Source organism: Coloeus monedula, assembly GCF_965178545.1.
Source record: "Coloeus monedula genome assembly, chromosome: 22".
Taxonomy (NCBI): domain Eukaryota; kingdom Metazoa; phylum Chordata; class Aves; order Passeriformes; family Corvidae; genus Coloeus; species Coloeus monedula.
Window position 1 is genome coordinate 7403793 of NC_138802.1, and position 20809 is coordinate 7424601.

At 60.3% G+C, this 20809-nt stretch overlaps 1 protein-coding gene across 1 annotated transcript in view; it reads left to right on the forward strand.

Moving 5' to 3' along the window:
• The window catches only part of RCC2 (regulator of chromosome condensation 2), a gene marked incomplete at its 5' end in the record, with an annotated part of 30270 nt that extends 12740 nt beyond the window's left edge, over positions 1 to 17530 (forward strand). The window contains 9 exons of the mRNA XM_082295602.1: positions 940 to 1071; positions 4003 to 4091; positions 7018 to 7132; positions 11016 to 11182; positions 13788 to 13968; positions 14330 to 14435; positions 15527 to 15599; positions 16661 to 16738; positions 17415 to 17530. Of these exons, the coding sequence (XP_082151728.1) occupies positions 940 to 1071; positions 4003 to 4091; positions 7018 to 7132; positions 11016 to 11182; positions 13788 to 13968; positions 14330 to 14435; positions 15527 to 15599; positions 16661 to 16738; positions 17415 to 17519 (1046 nt within the window). The 3' untranslated portion in view covers positions 17520 to 17530. The remainder of the gene's footprint in view (positions 1 to 939; positions 1072 to 4002; positions 4092 to 7017; positions 7133 to 11015; positions 11183 to 13787; positions 13969 to 14329; positions 14436 to 15526; positions 15600 to 16660; positions 16739 to 17414) is intronic.
• Between the last annotated feature and the right edge of the window lie 3279 nt (positions 17531 to 20809).

Below are 20809 nucleotides of genomic sequence, written 5' to 3' on the forward strand. Positions count from 1 at the left end.
AAGCGGCCCCAAATCCGCTCCTTTTTCCCCAAAACCTGGGAAAACAGCCCCAAATCCGCTCCTTTTTCCCCAAAACCTGGGAAAACAGCCCCAAATCCGCTCCTTTTTCCCCAAAACCTGGGAAAACAGCCCCAAATCCGCTCCTTTTTCCCCAAAACCTGGGAAAACAGCCCCAAATCCGCTCCTTTTTCCCCAAAACCTGGGAAAACAGCCCCAAATCCGCTCCTTTTTCCCCAAAACCTGGGAAAACAGCCCCAAATCCGCTCCTTTTTCCCCAAAACCTGGGAAAACAGCCCCAAATCCGCTCCTTTTTCCCCAAAACCTGGGAAAACAGCCCCAAATCCGCTCCTTTTTCCCCAAAACCTGGGAAAACAGCCCCAAATCCGCTCCTTTTTCCCCAAAACCTGGGAAAACAGCCCCAAATCCGCTCCTTTTTCCCCAAAACCTGGGAAAACAGCTCCAAATCCGCTCCTTTTTCCCCAAAACCTGGGAAAACAGCCCCAAATCCGCTCCTTTTTCCCCAAAACCTGGGAAAACAGCCCCAAATCCGCTCCTTTTTCTCCAAAACCTGGGAAAACAGCCCCAAATCCGCTCCTTTTTCCCCAAAACCTGGGAAAACAGCCCCAAATCCGCTCCTTTTTCCCCAAAACCTGGGAAAACAGCCCCAAATCCGCTCCTTTTTCCCCAAAACCTGGGAAAACAGCCCCAAATCCGCTCCTTTTCCCCCAAAACCTGGGAAAACAGCCCCAAATCCGCTCCTTTTTCCCCCAAACCTGGGAAAACAGCCCCAAATCCGCTCCTTTTTCCCCAAAACCTGGGAAAACAGCCCCAAATCCGCCCCTTTTTCCCCAAAACCTGGGAAAACAGCCCCAAATCCGCGGGGGCCCGGCCTCGGGGGGCGTTTCCAGGCCGGCTGAATCCCGGGATTTGCCTCCGCAGGGCGCAACGAGAAGGGGCAGCTGGGCCACGGGGACACGAAGCGCGTGGAGGCTCCCAAGCTCATCGAGGTGCTGGCCAGCGAAGCCATCGTGGCCGCAGCGTGCGGCCGCAACCACACCCTGGCGCTGACCGGTACGGCCCGGCCGGACCACGGCCACAACCCTGCCCTGTGGGGTCACCGTGGGGGAGAACGGCCTCAAAACGGGGGAGAACGGCCCCAAAGTGGGGGAGAACGGCCCCAAAGTGGGGGAGAACAAAAGTGGGGGAGAACGGCCTCAAAACGGGGGAGAACGGCCCCAAAATGGGGGAGAACGGCCCCAAAATCTGGGAGAGCGGCCCCAAAATCTGGGAAAACAGCCCCAAAATGGGGGAGAACAGCCCCAAAACGGGGGAGAACGGCCCCAAAGTGGGGGAGAACGGCCCCAAAATGGGGGAGAACGGCCCCAAAATGGGGGAGAACGGCCCCAAAGTGGGGGAGAACGGCCCAAAAATGGGGGAAAACAGCCCCAAAATGGGGGAGAACGGCCCCAAAGTGGGGGAGAACGGCCCAAAAATGGGGGAAAACAGCCCCAAAATGGGGGAGAATGGCCCCAAAATGGGGGAGAACAAAAGTGGGGGAGAACGGCCCCAAAATGGGGGAAAACAGCCCCAAAATGGGGGAGAGCGGCCCCAAAATGGGGGAGAACGGCCCCAAAATGGGGGAAAACGGCCCCAAAATGGGGGAGAACGGCCCCAAAGTGGGGGAGAACGGCCCAAAAATGGGGGAAAACAGCCCCAAAATGGGGGAGAATGGCCCCAAAATGGGGGAGAACAAAAGTGGGGGAGAACGGCCCCAAAATGGGGGAAAACAGCCCCAAAATGGGGGAGAACGGCCCCAAAATGGGGGGAAACAGCCCCAAAACGGGGGAGAATGGCCCCAAATCTGCCCCTTGGGGTCACCGTGGGGGAGAACGGCCCCAAAATGGGGGAGAACGGCCTCAAAATGGGGGAGAACGGCCCCAAAGTGGGGGAGAACGGCCTCAAAATGGGGGAAAACGGCCTCAAAGTGGGGGAGAACGGCCCCAAAATGGGGGAGAATGGCCCCAAAATGGGGGAGAACAAAAGTGGGGGAGAACGGCCCCAAAATGTGGGAAAACAGCCCCAAAATGGGGGAGAACGGCCCCAAAATGGGGGAAAACAGCCCCAAAACAGGGGAGAATGGCCCCAAATCTGCCCCTTGGGGTCACCGTGGGGGAGAACGGCCCCAAAATGGGGGAAAACGGCCCCAAAACGGGGGAGAACGGCCTCAAAACAGGGGAGAACGGCCCCAAAGTGGGGGAGAACGGCCCCAAATCTGCCCCTTGGGGTCACCGTGGGGGAGAACGGCCCCAAAATGGGGGAAAACAGCCCCAAAACGGGGGAGAACGGCCCCAAAATGGGGGAGAACGGCCCCAAATCTGCCCCTTCTGGGTCACAATGGGGGAAAACGGCCCTAAATCCTGGAAAACGGCCCCAAACCTGCGCCTCTTGGGGTCACAATGGGGAGAACGGCCCCAAAATGGGGGAGAACGGCCCCAAAATCTTGGAAAACGGCCCCAAAATGTGGGAAAACGGCCCCAAATCTGCCCCTTCTGGGTCACAATGGGGGAAAACGGCCCCAAAATGGGGGAAAATGGCCCCAAATCCGCCCTTTTCCCCCCAAATCCCCCCCTTTTCCCCCAAATCCCCCCTTTTCCCCAAATCCCCCCTTTTCCCCCAAATTCCCCCTTTTTCCCCCCAAATCCCCCCTTTTCCCCCAAATCCCCTCTTTCCCCCAAATCCACCCTTTTTCCCCCAAATCCCCCCTTTTCCCCCAAATTCCCCCTTTTTCCCCCCAAATCCCCCCTTTTCCCCCAAATCCCCCCTTTTCCCCCAAATCCACCCTTTTTCCCCCAAATCCCCCCTTTCCCCCAAATCCCCCCTTTTCCCCCAAATTCCCCCCTTTCCCCCAAATCCCCCCTTTTCCCCAAATCCCCCCCTTTCCCCCAAATCCCCTTTTCCCCCAAATCCCCCCTTTCCCCAAATCCCCCCTTTTCCCCCAAATCCCCCCTTTTCCCCAAATCCCCCCTTTTCCCCCAAATCCCCCCTTTCCCCCAAATCCCCCCTTTCCCCAAATCCCCCCTTTTCCCCAAATCCCCCCTTTTCCCCCAAATCCCCCCTTTTCCCCAAATCCCCCCCTTTTCCCCCAAATCCCCCCTTTCCCCCAAATCCCCCCTTTTCCCCAAATCCCCCCTTTTCCCCCAAATCCCCCCTTTCCCCCAAATCCCCCCTTTTCCCCAAATCCCCCTTTTTCCCCAAATCCCCCCTTTTCCCCCAAATCTCCCCTTTTCCCCCAAATCCCCCCTTTCCCCCAAATCCCCCCTTTTCCCCAAATCCCCCCCTTTTCCCCAAATCCCCCCTTTTCCCCCAAATCCCCCCTTTTCCCCAAATCCCCCCCTTTTCCCCCAAATCCCCCCTTTCCCCCAAATCCCCCCTTTTCCCCAAATCCCCCCTTTTCCCCCAAATCCCCCCTTTCCCCCAAATCCCCCCTTTTCCCCAAATCCCCCTTTTTCCCCAAATCCCCCCTTTTCCCCCAAATCTCCCCTTTTCCCCCAAATCCCCCCTTTCCCCCAAATCCCCCCCTTTTCCCCCAAATCCCCCCTTTTCCCCCAAATCCCCCCTTTTACCCCAAATCCCCCCTTTTCCCCAAATCCCCCTTTTTCCCCCAAATCCCCCCTTTTCCCCCAAATCCCCCCTTTCCCCCAAATCCCCCCTTTTCCCCAAATCCCCCCCTTTTCCCCAAATCCCCCCTTTCCCCCAAATCCCCCCTTTTCCCCAAATTCCCCCCTTTCCCCCAAATCCCCCCTTTTCCCCAAATCCCCCCTTTTTCCCCAAATCCCCCCTTTTCCCCCAAATCCCCCCTTTTCCCCCAAATCCCCCCCTTTCCCCCAAATCCCCCCTTTTCCCCAAATCCCCCCCTTTTCCCCAAATCCCCCCTTTCCCCCAAATCCGCCCTTTTCCCCAAATCCGCCCCTTTTCCCCCAAATCCGCCCCGTGTTCCCGCAGAGAGCGGCTCCGTGTTCGCCTTCGGGGAGAACAAGATGGGCCAGCTGGGCCTGGGCAACCAGACGGACGCCGTGCCCAGCCCCACGCAGGTACGGGGCCACCCCCGCCGGGATCCGATCCCACCCTGCTCCCGCCGGGATCGGGAATCCCACCCTGGTTCTGCCGGGATCCCACCCTGGTTCTGCCGGGATCAGGGATCCCACCCTGGTTCTGCCGGGATCAGGGATCCCACCCTGCTCCTGCCAGATCGGGGATCCCACCCTGCTCCCACCGGGATTGGGATCCCACCCTGCTCCCGCTGGATCCAATCCCACCCTGCTCCCACCGGGATCGGGAATCCCACCCTGGTTCTGCTGGGATCCCACCCTGGTTCTGCCGGGATCCCACCCTGGTTCTGCCGGGATCGGGGATCCCATCCTGGTTCTGCTGGGATCCAATCCCACCCTGCTCCTGCTGGATCCAATCCCACCCTGCTCCCACTGGGATCGGGGATCCCACCCTGCTCCTGCCAGATCAGGGATCCCACCCTGCTCCTGCCAGATCGGGGATCCCACCCTGCTCCCACCGGGATTGGGATCCCACCCTGCTCCTGCTGGGATCGGGGATCCCACCCTGCTCCTGTTGGGATCAGGGATCCCACCCTGCTCCCACCGGGATTGGGATCCCACCCTGCTCCTGCTGGGATCGGGGATCCCACCCTGCTCCTGTTGGGATCGGGGATCCCACCCTGCTCCTGCCAGATCGGGGATCCCACCCCTCCTTCCTGCTGGGATCAGGGATCCCACCCTGCTCCTGTTGGGATCGGGATCCCACCCTGCTCCTGTTGGGATCGGGGATCCCACCCTGGTTCTGCCGGGATCCCACCCTGCTCCTGCCAGATCGGGGATCCCACCCTGCTCCCACCGGGATTGGGATCCCACCCTGCTCCCGCTGGATCCAATCCCACCCTGCTCCCACCGGGATCGGGAATCCCACCCTGGTTCTGCCGGGATCGGGGATCCCACCCTGGTTCTGCCGGGATCAGGGATCCCATCCTGGTTCTGCTGGGATCCCACCCTGCTCCTGCCAGGATCGGGGATCCCACCCTGCTCCTGCTGGATCCAATCCCACCCTGCTCCCACTGGGATCGGGGATCCCACCCTGCTCCTGCCAGATCGGGGATCCCACCCCTCCTTCCTGCCGGGATCGGGGATCCCACCCTGCTCCTGCTGGGATCGGGGATCCTGCCCTGCTCCCACTGGATCCCATCCCACCCTGATCCTGCTGGGATCCAATCCCACCCTGCTCCCACCGGGACTGGGGATCCCGTTCCTGCCTCCCGCCGGGCTTTGGGTGGAAAACCCGCAGATTTGGGGCTTTTTAAGGGAAATCATTCCCTAAAAATCCCTCGGGATGCGGAAAATCCCCCTCAGCCAGGGATCCATTCTTGGCTGCAGCAGGAAAAGGGAGAGCGGAGTTGAATTCTTGAGGATTTGGGGGACTTCCCATGGAAATTCCCCTTTCTCCCCTTTTCCTGTGGTTTCTGATCCCGCTTTTCCTGCTTTTCCCATGGAAATTCACTGGGTTTTCCCTTTTTCCCATGTTTTTTGATCCTGTTGTTCCCATTTTCCCGTGTTTCTGATCCTATTGTTCCCTTTTCCTGCTGTTCCTGCTGTTCCCGCTGTTCCCAATCCCGCTGTTCCCATTATTCCCGCTGTGTTCCCACTGTTCCCAATCCCGCTGTTCCCAATCCTGTTGTGTTCCCACTGTTCCCATTGTTCCTGTTGTTCCCGCTGTTCCCGATCCCGTTGTTCCCACTGTTCCTGATCCCACTGTTCCCATTGTTCCCATTGTGTTCCCACTGTTCCCATTATGATCCCGCTGTGTTCCCACTGTTCCCAATCCCGCTGTTCCCGATCCCACTGTGTTCCCATTGTATTCCCATTGTGTTCCCATTGTGTTCCCGCTGTTCCTGATCCCACTGTTCCCGCTGTTCCCGCTGTGTTCCCGCTGTTCCCGCTGTTCCCGCTGTTCCCAATCCCGCTGTGTTCCTGCTGTTCCCATTGTGTTTCTGCTGTTCCCAATCCCGCTGTTCCCATTGTTCCCACTGTGTTCCCGCTGTGTTCCCGCTGTTCCCAATCCCGCTGTTCCCAATCCCGCTGTTCCCAATCCCGCTGTTCCCAATCCTGTTGTGTTCCCACTGTTCCCGTTGTTCCTGTTGTTCCCGCTGTTCCCGATCCCGTTGTTCCCACTGTTCCTGATCCCACTGTTCCCATTGTTCCCATTGTGTTCCCACTGTTCCCATTATGATCCCGCTGTGTTCCCACTGTTCCCAATCCCGCTGTTCCCGATCCCGCTGTTCCCGCTGTGTTCCCTTTGTGTTCCCACTGTTCCCGACCCCGCTGTTCCTGATCCCACTGTGTTCCCATTGTATTCCCATTGTATTCCCATTGTGTTCCCATTGTGTTCCCGCTGTTCCTGATCCCACTGTTCCCACTGTTCCCGCTGTTCCCGCTGTTCCCGCTGTTCCCGCTGTGTTCCCGCTGTTCCCGCTGTGTTCCTGCTGTTCCCGATCCCGCTGTTCCCGATCCTACTGTTCCCATTGTTCCCGCTGTGTTCCCCCTGTGTTCCCGCTCTTCCCGATCCCGCTGTTCCCGCTGTGTTCCCATTCCGTTCCCACTGTTCCCGACCCCACTGTTCCCGATCCCGCTGTGTTCCCACTGTGTTCCCGCTGTTCCCATTGTTCCCACTGTGTTCCCGCTGTTCCCGATCCCACTGTGTTCCCGCTGTGTTCCCGCTGATCCCGCTGATCCCGCTGTGTTCCCACTGTGTTCCCGCTGATCCCGCTGTTCCCGCTGTGTTCCCATTATGTTCCCGCTGTTCCCATTGTTCCCACTGTGTTCCTGCTGTGTTCCCGCTGTGTTCCCGCTGTTCCCGCTGATCCCGCTGTTCCCGCTGATCCCGCTGTGTTCCCATTATGTTCCCGCTGATCCCGCTGTTCCCGCTGATCCCGCTGTTCCCGGGATCTGTTCCCAGATCATGTACAACGGGCAGCCCATCACCAAGCTGGGCTGCGGGGCCGAGTTCAGCATGGTCCTGGACTGCAAGGGGAACCTGTACTCCTTCGGGTGCCCGGAGTACGGCCAGCTGGGTACGGGAATATGGGAATTCGGGAATTTGGGATCATCCTGAGGGGTCAGGGCTGGTCTGGGATCATCCCAAGGGGTCGGGGCTGGTTTGGGATCATCCCGAGGGGTCGGGGCTGGTCTGGGATCATCCCAAGGGATTGGGGCTGGTTTGGGATCATCCCAAGGGGTCGGGGCTGGTTTGGGATCATCCCGAGGGGTCGGGGCTGGTCTGGGATCATCCCGAGGGGTCGGGGCTGGTTTGGGATCATCCCGAGGGATTTGGGGCTGGTCTGGGATCATCCCGAGGGGTCGGGGCTGGTTTGGGATCATCCCAAGGGATTTGGGGCTGGTTTGGGATCATCCCGAGGGATTTGGGCTGGTCTGGGATCATCCCGAGGGGTCGGGGCTGGTTTGGGATCATCCCGAGGGACTGGGGCTGGTCTGGGATCATCCCAAGGGATTTGGGCTGGTTTGGGATCATCCCGAGGGGTCGGGGCTGGTCTGGGATCATCCCGAGGGGTCGGGGCTGGTCTGGGATCATCCCGAGGGATTTGGGGCTGGTCTGGGATCATCCCAAGGGGTCGGGGCTGGTCTGGGATCATCCCGGGGGATTTGGGGCTGGTCTGGGATCATCCCGAGGGATTGGGGCTGGTCTGGGATCATCCCAGGGGATTTGGGGCTGGTCTGGGATCATCCCAAGGGATTTGGGCTGGTTTGGGATCATCCCGAGGGGTCGGGGCTGGTCTGGGATCATCCCGAGGGATTTGGGGCTGGTCTGGGATCATCCCAAGGGGTCGGGGCTGGTCTGGGATCATCCCGAGGGACTGGGGCTGGTTTGGGATCATCCTGAGGGATTTGGGGCTGGTTTGGGATCATCCCGAGGGGTCGGGGCTGGTTTGGGATCATCCCGAGGGATTTGGGGCTGGTCTGGGATCATCCCAAGGGACTGGGGCTGGTCTGGGATCATCCCGAGGGATTTGGGGCTGGTTTGGGATCATCCCGAGGGGTCGGGGCTGGTCTGGGATCATCCCGAGGGATTTGGGGCTGGTCTGGGATCATCCCGAGGGATTTGGGGCTGGTCTGGGATCATCCCGAGGGACTGGGGCTGGTCTGGGATCATCCCGAGGGATTGGGGCTGGTTTGGGATCATCCCAAGGGATTTGGGGCTGGTCTGGGATCATCCCGAGGGGACTGGGGCTGGTCTGGGATCATCCCGAGGGATTGGGGCTGGTCTGGGATCATCCCAGGGGATTTGGGCTGGTTTGGGATCATCCCGAGGGATTGGGGCTGGTTTGGGATCATCCCAAGGGATTTGGGGCTGGTTTGGGTTCATCCCGAGGGATTTGGGGCTGGTCTGGGATCATCCCAAGGGGTCGGGGCTGGTCTGGGATCATCCCAAGGGATTTGGGGCTGGTTTGGGATCATCCCGAGGGATTTGGGGCTGGTCTGGGATCATCCCGAGGGATTTGGGCTGGTCTGGGATCATCCCGAGGGATTTGGGGCTGGTTTGGGATCATCCCGAGGGGTCGGGGCTGGTCTGGGATCATCCCGAGGGATTGGGGCTGGTTTGGGATCATCCCGAGGGATCGGGGCTGGTTTGGGATCATCCCGAGGGATTGGGGCTGGTTTGGGTTCATCCCGAGGGATTGGGGCTGGTCTGGGATCATCCCAAGGGACTGGGGCTGGTCTGGGATCATCCCAAGGGATTTGGGGCTGGTTTGGGATCATCCCGAGGGATTGGGGCTGGTTTGGGATCATCCCGAGGGGTCAGGGCTGGTCTGGGTTCATCCCGAGGGATTGGGGCTGGTTTGGGATCATCCCAAGGGATTTGGGGCTGGTTTGGGATCATCCCGAGGGATTTGGGGCTGGTTTGGGATCATCCCGAGGGGTCGGGGCTGGTCTGGGATCATCCCGAGGGATTGGGGCTGGTTTGGGATCATCCCGAGGGGTCGGGGCTGGTTTGGGATCATCCCAAGGGGTCGGGGCTGGTCTGGGATCATCCCGGGGGATTGGGGCTGGTCTGGGATCATCCCGAGGGACTGGGGCTGGTTTGGGATCATCCCGAGGGATTTGGGCTGGTCTGGGATCATCCCGAGGGATTGGGGCTGGTTTGGGATCATCCCGAGGGATTGGGGCTGGTTTGGGATCATCCCGAGGGGACTGGGGCTGGTCTGGGATCATCCCGAGGGATTGGGGCTGGTCTGGGATCATCCCGGGGGATTGGGGCTGGTCTGGGATCATCCCGAGGGATTTGGGGCTGGTCTGGGATCATCCCGAGAGACTGGGGCTGGTTTGGGATCATCCTGAGGGATTTGGGCTGGTTTGGGATCATCCCGAGGGATTTGGGCTGGTTTGGGATCATCCCGGGGGATTTGGGCTGGTCTGGGATCATCCCAAGGGATTTGGGCTGGTTTGGGATCGTCCCGAGGGACTGGGGCTGGTCTGGGATCATCCCGAGGGATTGGGGCTGGTCTGGGATCATCCCGAGGAATTTGGGGCTGGTTTGGGATCATCCCGAGGGGTCGGGGCTGGTCTGGGATCATCCCGAGGGGTCAGGGCTGGTCTGGGATCATCCCAAGGGGTCGGGGCTGGTCTGGGATCATCCCAAGGGGTTGGGGCTGGTTTGGGATCATCCCGAGGGGTCAGGGCTGGTCTGGGATCATCCCAAGGGGTCGGGGCTGGTTTGGGATCATCCCGAGGGACTGGGGCTGGTCTGGGATCATCCCGAGGGATTGGGGCTGGTTTGGGATCATCCTGAGGAATTTGGGCTGGTCTGGGATCATCCCGAGGGATTGGGGCTGGTTTGGGATCATCCCGAGGGATTGGGGCTGGTTTGGGATCATCCCAAGGGATTTGGGGCTGGTTTGGGATCATCCCGAGGGGTCGGGGCTGGTCTGGGATCATCCCGAGGGATTGGGGCTGGTTTGGGATCATCCCGAGGGATCGGGGCTGGTCTGGGATCATCCCGAGGGATTGGGGCTGGTTTGGGGTCCTGCACTGCAAGGGGAACCTGTGCTCCTTCGGGTGCCCGGAGTACGGCCAGCTGGGTATGGGAATACGGGAATTTGGGAATTTGGGATCATCCCGAGGGATTGGAGGTTCGCAGTGGGAATTCAGGGATGAGGGTTCGCAGTGGGAATTCGGGGATGAATCCTCACAGCCGACATTTTGGGGTGCAGATTTCTGTCAGGAATTTCAGGCAGGAGCATAGGAAGCAGAAACAGGGGGAGCTGGGGATGAATCCCACAGGGAATGGTGATAAATCCCACTGGGAATGGGGATAAATCCCACAGGGAATGGGGATGAACCCCTCAGGGATTGGGGATAAATCCCACAGGGAATGAGGATAAATCCCAAGAGGAGCTGGGGATGAATTCCACTGGGAATGAGGATAAATCCCACTGGGAATGGGGATGAACCCCCAGGGATTGCGGCCCAATCCCACACGGACCGGGATCAATCCCCCAGGGAATGGGGATGAACCCACAGGGAATGGGGATGAACCCGCAGGGAATGGGGATCAATCCCACTGGGAATGGGGATGAACCCCCCAGGGAATGGGGATCAATCCCACTGGGAATGGGGATGAACCCCTCAGGGAATGGGGATGAACCCCTCAGGGAATGGGGATCAATCCCCCAGGGAATGGGGATGAACCCGCAGGGACTGCGGCCCGATCCCACTGGGAATGGGGATCAATCCCACTGGGAATGGGGATGAACCCCTCAGGGAATGGGGATGAACCCCTCAGGGAATGGGGATCAATCCCACTGGGAATGGGGATGAACCCGCAGGGAATGGGGATCAATCCCACTGGGAATGGGGATCATTCCCACTGGGGCCGGGATCCGTGCCCGTTGCGGGCGCGTGCCCGGGCTGCGGCTCCACGGCTGCCGCCGTTCCCAGGGCACAATTCCGACGGGAAGTTCATCGCGCGGGCGCAGCGCATCGAGTACGACTGCGAGCTGGTGCCGCGGCGCGTGGGCATCTTCGTGGAGAGGACCAAGGACGGGCAGGTCCTGCCCGTGCCCAACGTGGTGGTTCGGGACGTGGCCTGCGGGGCCAACCACACCGTACGGAGCCCAGCGGGAATGGGAATGGGAATGGGAATGGGAATGGGAATGGTGCTGCGGGGCCAACCACACCGTACGGAGCCGAGCGGGAATGGGAATGGGAATGGGAATGGGAATGGGAATGGGAATGGGAATGGGAATGGGATCGGGAATGGGAATGGGAATGGTGCTGCGGGGCCAACCACACCGTACGGAGCCGAGCGGGAATGGGAATGGGAATGGGAATGGGAATGGGAATGGGAATGGGATCGGGAATGGGAATGGGAATGGTGCTGCGGGGCCAACCACACCGTACGGAGCCGAGCGGGAATGGGAATGGGAATGGGATCGGGAATGGGAATGGTGCTGCGGGGCCAACCACACCGTACGGAGCCGAGCGGGAATGGGAATGGGAATGGGATCGGGAATGGGAATGGTGCTGCGGGGCCAACCACACCGTACGGAGCCGAGCGGGAATGGGAATGGGAATGGGAATGGGAATGGGAATGGGATCGAGAATGGGAATGGGATCGGGAATGGGAATGGGAATGGGAATGGTGCTGCGGGGCCAACCACACCGTACGGAGCCGAGCGGGAATGGGAATGGGAATGGGAATGGGAATGGGAATGGTGCTGCGGGGCCAACCACACCGTACGGAGCCGAGCGGGAATGGGAATGGGAATGGGAATGGGATCAGGAATGGGATCAGGAATGGGAATGGGAATGGGAATGGGATCGGGAATGGGAATGGGAATGGTGCTGCGGGGCCAACCACACCGTACGGAGCCGAGCGGGAATGGGAATGGGATCGGGAATGGGAATGGGAATGGAATGGGAATGGGAATGGAATGGGAATGGGAATGGGATCGGGAATGGGAATGGGATCGGGAATGGGAATGGGAATGGCGCTGCGGGGCCAACCACACCGTACGGAGCCGAGCGGGAATGGGAATGGGATCGGGAATGGGAATGGGAATGGGAATGGGAATGGGATCGGGAATGGTGCTGCGGGGCCAACCACACTGTACGGAGCCCAGCGGGAATGGGAATGGGAATGGGAATGGGATCGAGAATGGGAATGGGAATGGGATCAGGAATGGGAATGGGAATGGGATCAGGAATGGGAATGGTGCTGCGGGGCCAACCACACCATACGGAGCCCAGCGGGATCGGGAATGGGATCGGGAATGGGAATGGGAATGGGAATGGCGCTGCGGGGCCAACCACACCGTACGGAGCCCAGCGGGAATGGGAATGGGAATGGGATCGGGAATGGGATCGGGAATGGGAATGGGAATGGGAATGGGATCAGGAATGGGAATGGGATCAGGAATGGGAATGGGAATGGGAATGGCGCTGCGGGGCCAACCACACCGTACGGAGCCCACCGGGAATGGGAATGGGATCGGGAATGGGAATGGGATCGGGAATGGGATCGGGAATGGGAATGGGAATGGGATCGGGAATGGGAATGGGAATGGGAATGGTGCTGCGGGGCCAACCACACCGTACGGAGCCCACCGGGAATGGGAATGGGATCGGGAATGGGAATGGGATCGGGAATGGGATCGGGAATGGGAATGGGAATGGGATCGGGAATGGGAATGGGAATGGGAATGGTGCTGCGGGGCCAACCACACCGTACGGAGCCCAGCGGGAATGGGAATGGGAATGGGAATGGGAATGGGAATGGAATGGGAATGGGAATGGGAATGGGAATGGAATGGGAATGGGAATGGGATCGGGAATGGGAATGGGATCGGGAATGGGAATGGGAATGGAATGGGAATGGGAATGGGATCGGGAATGGGAATGGGATCGGGAATGGGAATGGGAATGGGAATGGCGCTGCGGGGCCAACCACACCGTACGGAGCCGAGCGGGAATGGGAATGGGAATGGGAATGGGAATGGGAATGGGAATGGGATCGGGAATGGGAATGGGATCGGGAATGGTGCTGCGGGGCCAACCACACCGTACGGAGCCCAGCGGGAATGGGAATGGGATCGGGAATGGGAATGGGATCGGGAATGGGAATGGGAATGGGGAATGGGAATGGGGAATGGGAATGGGAATGGGAATGGGATCGGGAATGGGAATGGGAATGGGAATGGGAATGGGAATGGGAATGGTGCCGCAGGAGTGGCAGGGGGAGGCTGCCATGGGGAGGGTGGCACAGGGAATTTAGGGAGGAATCATCGCAGCAGGAATTTATGGGATAAATCCTCACAGTCCGCATTCGGGGATGAGGGTTTGCAGTGGGAATTCAGGGATGAGGGTTTGCAGTGGGATTGGGGATGAGGGTTTGCAGTGGGATTTGGGATGAGGGTTTGCAGTGGGGTTGGGGATGAGGGTTTGCAGTGGGATTGGGGATGAGGGTTTGCAGTGGGATTTCGGGATGAGGGTTTGCAGTGGGATTTAGGGATGAGGGTTTGCAGTGGGATTTAGGGATGAGGGTTTGCAGTGGGATTGGGGATGAGGGTTTGCAGTGGGATTTAGGGATGAGGGTTTGCAGTGGGATTGGGGAGGAATCCTTGCAGCGGGATTTGAGGATTCCTGGGGCTTTGGGGTATCTGGGGTTCAGGGGATGTGGCTCTGATCCCGATCCCGTTCCCCCGATCCCAGCTGGTGCTGGATTCCCAGAAGCGGGTCTTCTCCTGGGGCTTCGGGGGCTACGGGCGCCTGGGCCACGCGGAGCAGAAGGACGAGCTGGTGCCGCGCCTGGTGAAGCTCTTCGACTTCCCGGGACGCGGCGCTTCCCAGATCTACGCCGGATACACCTGCTCCTTCGCCGTCAGCGAGACAGGTGGGATATCCCGGGAATCCTGGGAATCCTGGGATTTGGGGTTGGGAATGCTGGGAACGGCTCCTTCGCCGTCAGCGAGACAGGTGGGGATATCCCGGGATCTGGGAATGCCGGGGAGCCGTAGCCTGACACGTGGGAATGCCAGGGAGCCCTGACAGGTGGGGATCCAGGATCTGGGATTTGGGAATTCCGGGGCAGCTGACAGGCAGGGATCTGGGATTTGGGATTTGGGGATTCCGGGACCGCTGACAGCCGGGGATCCGGGATTTGGGATTTGGGGATTCCGGGGCAGCTGACAGCCGGGGATCCGGGATTTGGGAATTCCGGGAGCGGCTCCCCGCGCCTGACGGGCTCTCTGCAGGCGGGCTGTTCTTTTGGGGCGCCACCAACACTTCCCGGGAATCCACGATGTATCCCAAAGCCGTGCAGGACCTGTGCGGGTGGAGGATCCGCAGCCTGGCCTGCGGGTGAGCGCGGCCCCGCTCCCGCTCCCGCTCCCGCTCCCGCTCCCGCTCCCGGCCCCATTCCCGGCCCCATTCCCGTTCCCATTCCCGCTCCCGTTCCCACTCCCGGCCCCATTCCCGGCCCCATTCCCATTCCCGCTCCCGTTCCCGCTCCCGGCCCCATTCCCGGCCCCATTCCCGTTCCCATTCCCGCTCCCGTTCCCGCTCCCGGCCCCGCTCCCAGCCCCATTCCCAGCCCCATTCCCGGCCCCATTCCCGTTCCCATTCCCGCTCCCGGCCCCGCTCCCAGCCCCATTCCCAGCCCCATTCCCAGCCCCATTCCCGTTCCCATTCCTGCTCTCGGCCCCACTCCCAGCCCCATTCCCAGCCCAATTCCCGTTCCCGGCCCCGCTCCCAGCCCCATTCCCGGCCCCATTCCCGTTCCCATTCCCACTCCCGGCCCCGCTCCCAGCCCCATTCCCATTCCCATCCCCGCTCCCAGCCCCACTCCCGGCCCCATTCCCGGCCCCATTCCCGCTCCCGGCCCCGCTCCCAGCCCCATTGCTGCTCCCATTCCCGTTCCTGGCCCTGCTCCCGTTCCCACTCCCATTCCCATTCCCACTCCCGGCCCCATTCCCGACCCATTCCCGGACCCATTCCTGGCCCCATTCCCACTCCCGGCCCCATTCCCGGCCCCATTCCCGTTCCCATTCCCGTTCCCATTCCCGTTCCCATTCCCATTCCCATTCCCGGCCCCATTCCCATTCCCATTCCCGTTCCCATTCCCATTCCCAGCCCCATTCCCGTTCCCATTCCCATTCCCATTCCCATTCCCGGCCCCATTCCCGTTCCCATTCCCGTTCCCATTCCCATTCCCAGCCCCATTCCCGTTCCCATTCCCATTCCCATTCCCATTCCCGGCCCCATTCCTGTTCCCATTCCCATTCCCATTCCCGGCCCCGCTCCCAGCCCCATTCCCGGCCCCATTCCCGTTCCCGGCCCCACTCCCAGCCCCATTCCCAGCCCCGCTCCCGGCCCCATTCCCGGCCCCATTCCCGTTCCCGTTCCCGCTGCCGGGGCGGGAATGCCGCGGGCTCAGCGCCGGCTCCTCGCAGGAAGAGCAGCGTCATCGTGGCGGCCGACGAGAGCACCATCAGCTGGGGACCCTCGCCCACCTTCGGGGAGCTGGTGAGACCCCAAAGCGACACCCGCACCCCAAAAACAGCCCTGGGAACCCCAAAAACAGCCCTGGGAACCCCAAATGTCCCAAAGTGACACCCGCACCCCAAAAACAGCCCTGGGAACCCCAAAAACAGCCCTGGGAACCCCAAAAACAGCCCTGGGAACCCCAAATGTCCCAAAGTGACACCCGCACCCCAAAAAAAACCCCTGGGAACCCCAAATGTCCCAAAGGGACACCCTGGGAACCCCAAAAACACCCCTGGGAACCCCCAAATGTCCCAAACTGAGACCCCAAATCCCCCTGGGAACCCCCAAACTGACACCCCAAATCCCCCTGGGAACCCCAAACTGACCCCCCCAGACCCCCCCAAACTGACCCCCAAATCCCCCTGGGAACCTTAAATATCCCAAATCCCCCAAACTGACACCCCAAATCCTCCTGGGCACCCCAAATCCCCCAAACCGAGATCCCAAATCCCCCAGGGAACCCCAAATCCCCCAAACCGAGATCCCAAATCCCCCAAACCGAGATCCCAAATCCCCCTGGGCACCCCAAATCCCCAAACTGAGATCCCAAATCCCCCTGGGCACCCCAAATCCCCCAAACCGAGATCCCAAATCCCCCAAACCGAGATCCCAAATCCCCCAGGGAACCCCAAATCCCCCAAACCGAGATCCCAAATCCCCCAAACCGAGATCCCAAATCCCCCTGGGCACCCCAAATCCCCAAACTGAGATCCCAAATCCCCCTGGGCACCCCAAATCCCCCAAACCGAGATCCCAAATCCCCAAACCGAGATCCCAAATCCCCCCGGGAACCCCAAATCCCCCAAACCGAGATCCCAAATCCCCCAAACCGAGATCCCAAATCCCCCTGGGCACCCCAAATCCCCAAACCGAGATCCCAAATCCCCCTGGGCACCCCAAATCCCCCAAACCGAGATCCCAAATCCCCCAAACCGAGATCCCAAATCCCCCTGGGCACCCCAAATCCCCCAAACCGAGATCCCAAATCCCCCCGGGACCCCCGAAGTGCCCCCAGCCCCCTGAGCGCCCCCTCCCCCCAGGGCTACGGGGACCACAAACCCAAATCCTCCACGGCCGCGCAGGAGGTGAAAACCCTGGACGGGATCTACACGGAGCAGGTGAGGGCAACCAGAGAGGGCAGGGGGCAACCGGAGAGGGCGAGGGGCAACCAGAGAGGGCAGGGGGCAACCAGAGAGGGCAACCAGAGAGGGCGGGGGGCAATCAGAGAGGGCAACCAGAGAGGGCAACCAGAGAGGGCAACCAGAGAGGGCGGGGGGCAACCGGAGAGGGCGAGGGGCAACCAGAGAGGGCAGGGGGCAACCAGAGAGGGCAACCAGAGAGGGCGAGGGGCAACCAGAGAGGGCAACCAGAGAGGGCAACCAGAGAGGGCGAGGGGCAACCAGAGAGGGCAACCAGAGAGGGCAACCAGAGAGGGCGAGGGGCAACCAGAGCGGAGCCAGGGCTGAGGGAGGGGCACATTCGGGGCTGTGCCCGGAAATGATTGGGGGGGGCCGAGGCCGTGCCCAGCTCAGGACACCTGTGGGGTGACCAGAGGGGCACTGCCCACTGCCCGCTGACCCCGTCCCTGTCCCGTGGGCACTGCCCACTGCCCGCTGACCCCTTCCCATTCTGGGTGACCATGGGCACTGCCCACTGCCAGATGACCCCATCCCGTGGGCACTGCCCACTGCCCGCTGACCCTGTCCCATTCCAGGTGGCCACGGGCAGTGCCCGCTGACCGTGTCCCGTTGCAGGTGGCCACGGGCAGTGCCCGCTGACCGTGTCCCGTTGCAGGTGGCCATGGGCTACGCGCACTCCCTGGTGATCGCCCGGGACGAGTCGGAGGCGGAGCAGGAGAAGCTGCGGAAGCTGCCGGAGTACAACCCGCGCACGCTCTGAGCTGTTCTCCCGGAGCACCGCCCCGCCCGTCCCGATCCCGATCCCGATCCCGAGCCCTCGGGGGCTCCTTCCCGGCCCCTTCCCGGCACCGGGAGCTGCCGCCGGCCGCGGGACCTCCGGGCTCGCCCCGCCTCGGCTTCCACGGGCTCCACCCTTGCGTCCTTCTGGTTTGGTTTCTCTCTTCCCGCAGCATTTCCTTCCCGTTTCCCGTTTTCCCGGCCCCGACCTTTCCCGGCTGCCGGCTCGGGATCGCCCTGGGGATCTGATCCCGCCTTGGGATCCCTGTAGGGGTTCGGGATCCCTAAAGAGCAGCTGCGAACGCCTCTTTCCCCGCCCCGATATTCCCGGTTTTTTGCTGGTTTTCCCCACTTCGGGTGCTATCGTTTTCGGGATTTCCCCCCTCCTGGGGATCCAGGACCCGGATTCCATCCCAGCAGCATTCCCGGGCTCCCCTCCCCGCTGTGGCCGCCCTCGCCCACCCCGGGGACATCTCAGGGATCACGAGGGGAGTCCCAAAGGAGCTTTTTGTTGGTTTGTTTTTTTGGTTTTTTCCCGGGAATTCAGAGCTCCCCCCCCCCCCCCTCCCCGCGGGTGGTTTGGCCTGGGATCAGCCGGAATTCCCGAATTCCCGCATTCCCGCATTCCCTCCGTGCCAGGTCACTGTGCTGGAAACTCGAGGTGCCTTCAGGAGCAGAGCCCGGCTCTGCCTCGCGCAGCCCCGGCGTCCCCCCCGGGCCGCTCCTTGGGATTCTTCTGCAGAATTCCATGGATTTTAGGTCCTTCCCACTCTACCCCGGGCCGCTCCTTGCGGATTTTCTGCAGAATTCCATGGATTTTAGGTCCCCCCCGCCTCCCCCGGGCCGCTCCTTGGGGATTCTTCTGGATAATCCAATGGATTTTAGGTCCTTCCCGCTCTCCCCCGGGGAGTTTGCAGTAAAAAAAAAAAGGGGTTTTGGTCATTTTTTTGGGATCGGGGGTTGTTTTCCAGGGTTTTTGGACGGGGGGGGGGGGGGGGGGAGGCGGTATCCCGGCGGGGGGGGAGCAGCTGGCTGGAAAATCCCAAATCCCGCTTTTTTTAGCAATATTTCGGGGTTCGGCCGCAGCCCCGAGGAATTGGGGTGGGGAATCACCAAAACCCCACTCGGAGCCCCGGGAGCCTCGGGGGGGCCGTTCCCGAGGGAATCCCGAGGGAATCCCGGGCCGTTCCCGAGGGAATCCTGAGGGGCTCCCGGGCCGTTCCCGAGGGGCTCCTGGGCCGTTCCCGAGGGAATCCCGAGGGGTTCCCGGGCCATTCCCGAGTGGTTCCCGCGCCGTTCCCGAGGGAATCCCGAGGGAATCCCGGGCCTTTCCCGAGGGGCTCCTGGGCCGTTCCCGAGGGATTCCCGAGGAGTTCCCGGGCCATTCCCGAGGGATTCCTGAGGGATTCCCGGGCCATTCCCGGGCCGTTCCCGAGTGGTTCCCGGGCCGTTCCCGAGGGATTCCTGAGGGGTTCCCGGGGCATTCCCGGGCCGTTCCCGAGGCGTTCCCGGGGCATTCCCGAGGCGTTCCCGGGGCATTCCCGGGGCCGTTCCCGGGGCATTCCCGGGCCGTTCCCGGGGCATTCCCGGGGCATTCCCGGGCCGTTCCCGAGGGGTTCCCGGGGCATTCCCGGGCCGTTCCCGGGGCATTCCCGGGCCGTTCCCGGGCTCGGGCCGGGGCCGGCGCGGAGGGGCCGGGCCGGGGAAGGATCCGGGGGTTTTTGTATTTCTTGGAGTAAAAAGCGATGGAACGAGGTCGTTGTGTTCCCCCCGCGCCGCCCCCGGCCCTTCCCGTGCGGTTCGGGTCTAAATCCCCGCGTTTTGGTGTTTCTCCCTCCTCGCCTCTTTATTATTCAATTTTTTACTTTTCTTTCTTTTTTTCCTCCTTCCCGGGTTTTATTTTCCCCCCGTTCTCAATCCCGTTTTTCTCTTTTGCTTCCTTTTAATCTCTTCATTTGAATTCCTGCTTCTTGAGCTGGTAAATTCCACTCGGAACTGCATTTTTTCCTTTTCATTTCTCCTTTTCCGCTTCTTTATTTTAATTCATTTTCTCGCTTTTAGTCCTAATTTTTAATTGTTTGTCTCGTTTTTCAATTCTACTTTTAATTTCATTTAAATTTCTTTCCACTTGGACCTTTATTTGATATTTTTGACTCTACTTTTTTATTTCAATCCAACTTTAAGGTTTCTTTTACTTTTTTCCCCTCTGATTTTTGATTTTATTTCATTTCTGAATTCTCCTTTTCATTTCTGAATTCCGCTTTTCAGTTTTTATTTTGAAATTCAAGATTTTATCCTATTTTACCCTCATTTTTTAATTTTTTTTTCAAATTTTAAATTTGATTTTGAATTTTTATTTTTTTTTCCCTTCAGTTTCACTTTTTTCACTCCCTATTTTTCAATGCTCAATATTTATTTTTACCTCGTTCCTTTTTTGTTTTGCTGCTTTTATTTTCACCTCTCGCTCCACACCTTTCCCAATCATTTTTTGGCCTGGAATTTTCGCTTTTAAAACCTTTCTGTTCCGTTTTTTACGCTCCCGTTTTGTTCCTTCCGTTCTCCGAGGGCCCCGCAGCCGACGCTGCTCTTTCCCAAATCCGCCGGCGCCATCCTGAACATCCCCAACAATTCCCGCTCCCGCTTTTCCCTCTGCGGGGAATTCCATCCCTGCGGAATTCCGGCAGGGCTCGGACACGGCCCCGTCCCGCTGCCCCGGGGATGGGCTGGGATCCCTGGGATGGGATTCCCAATGGGAATGGGAATGGGAATGGGAATGGGAATGAATGGGAATGAGCGGAGGATGGATGGGAATTGGGAGGGAATGGGAACTGAGAGGGGATGAGAACGAGGAGGGAATGGGAATGGGCAGGAGATGGATGGGAGTGGGCAGGGAAATGAGGGAATGGGAATGAGGAGGGAATGGATGGGAATGGGCAGGGATGGAAGTGATGGAATGAGAATGAGCAGGCCATGGGAATTGGGAGGGGATGGGAAAGGGCAGGGAATGGGAATGAATGGGAATGGGCTGGGAATGGATGGGAAGGAGCAGGGAATGGGAATGAATGGGAATGGGCAGGGAATGGGAATGAGGGGATAGCAATGAGCACGGGATGGATGGGAATTGGGAGGGGATGGGAATTGGGAGGGGATGGGAATGGGCAGTGGGACCCTCCCAGTGTCCCTCGGGAAGCCCCAGCTCCGGGATCCAGCACGGGGAGGGCCTGGAGCTGCTGCAGGAGGCTCCGGGATGGGCTCAGAGGGACGGAGCAGCTC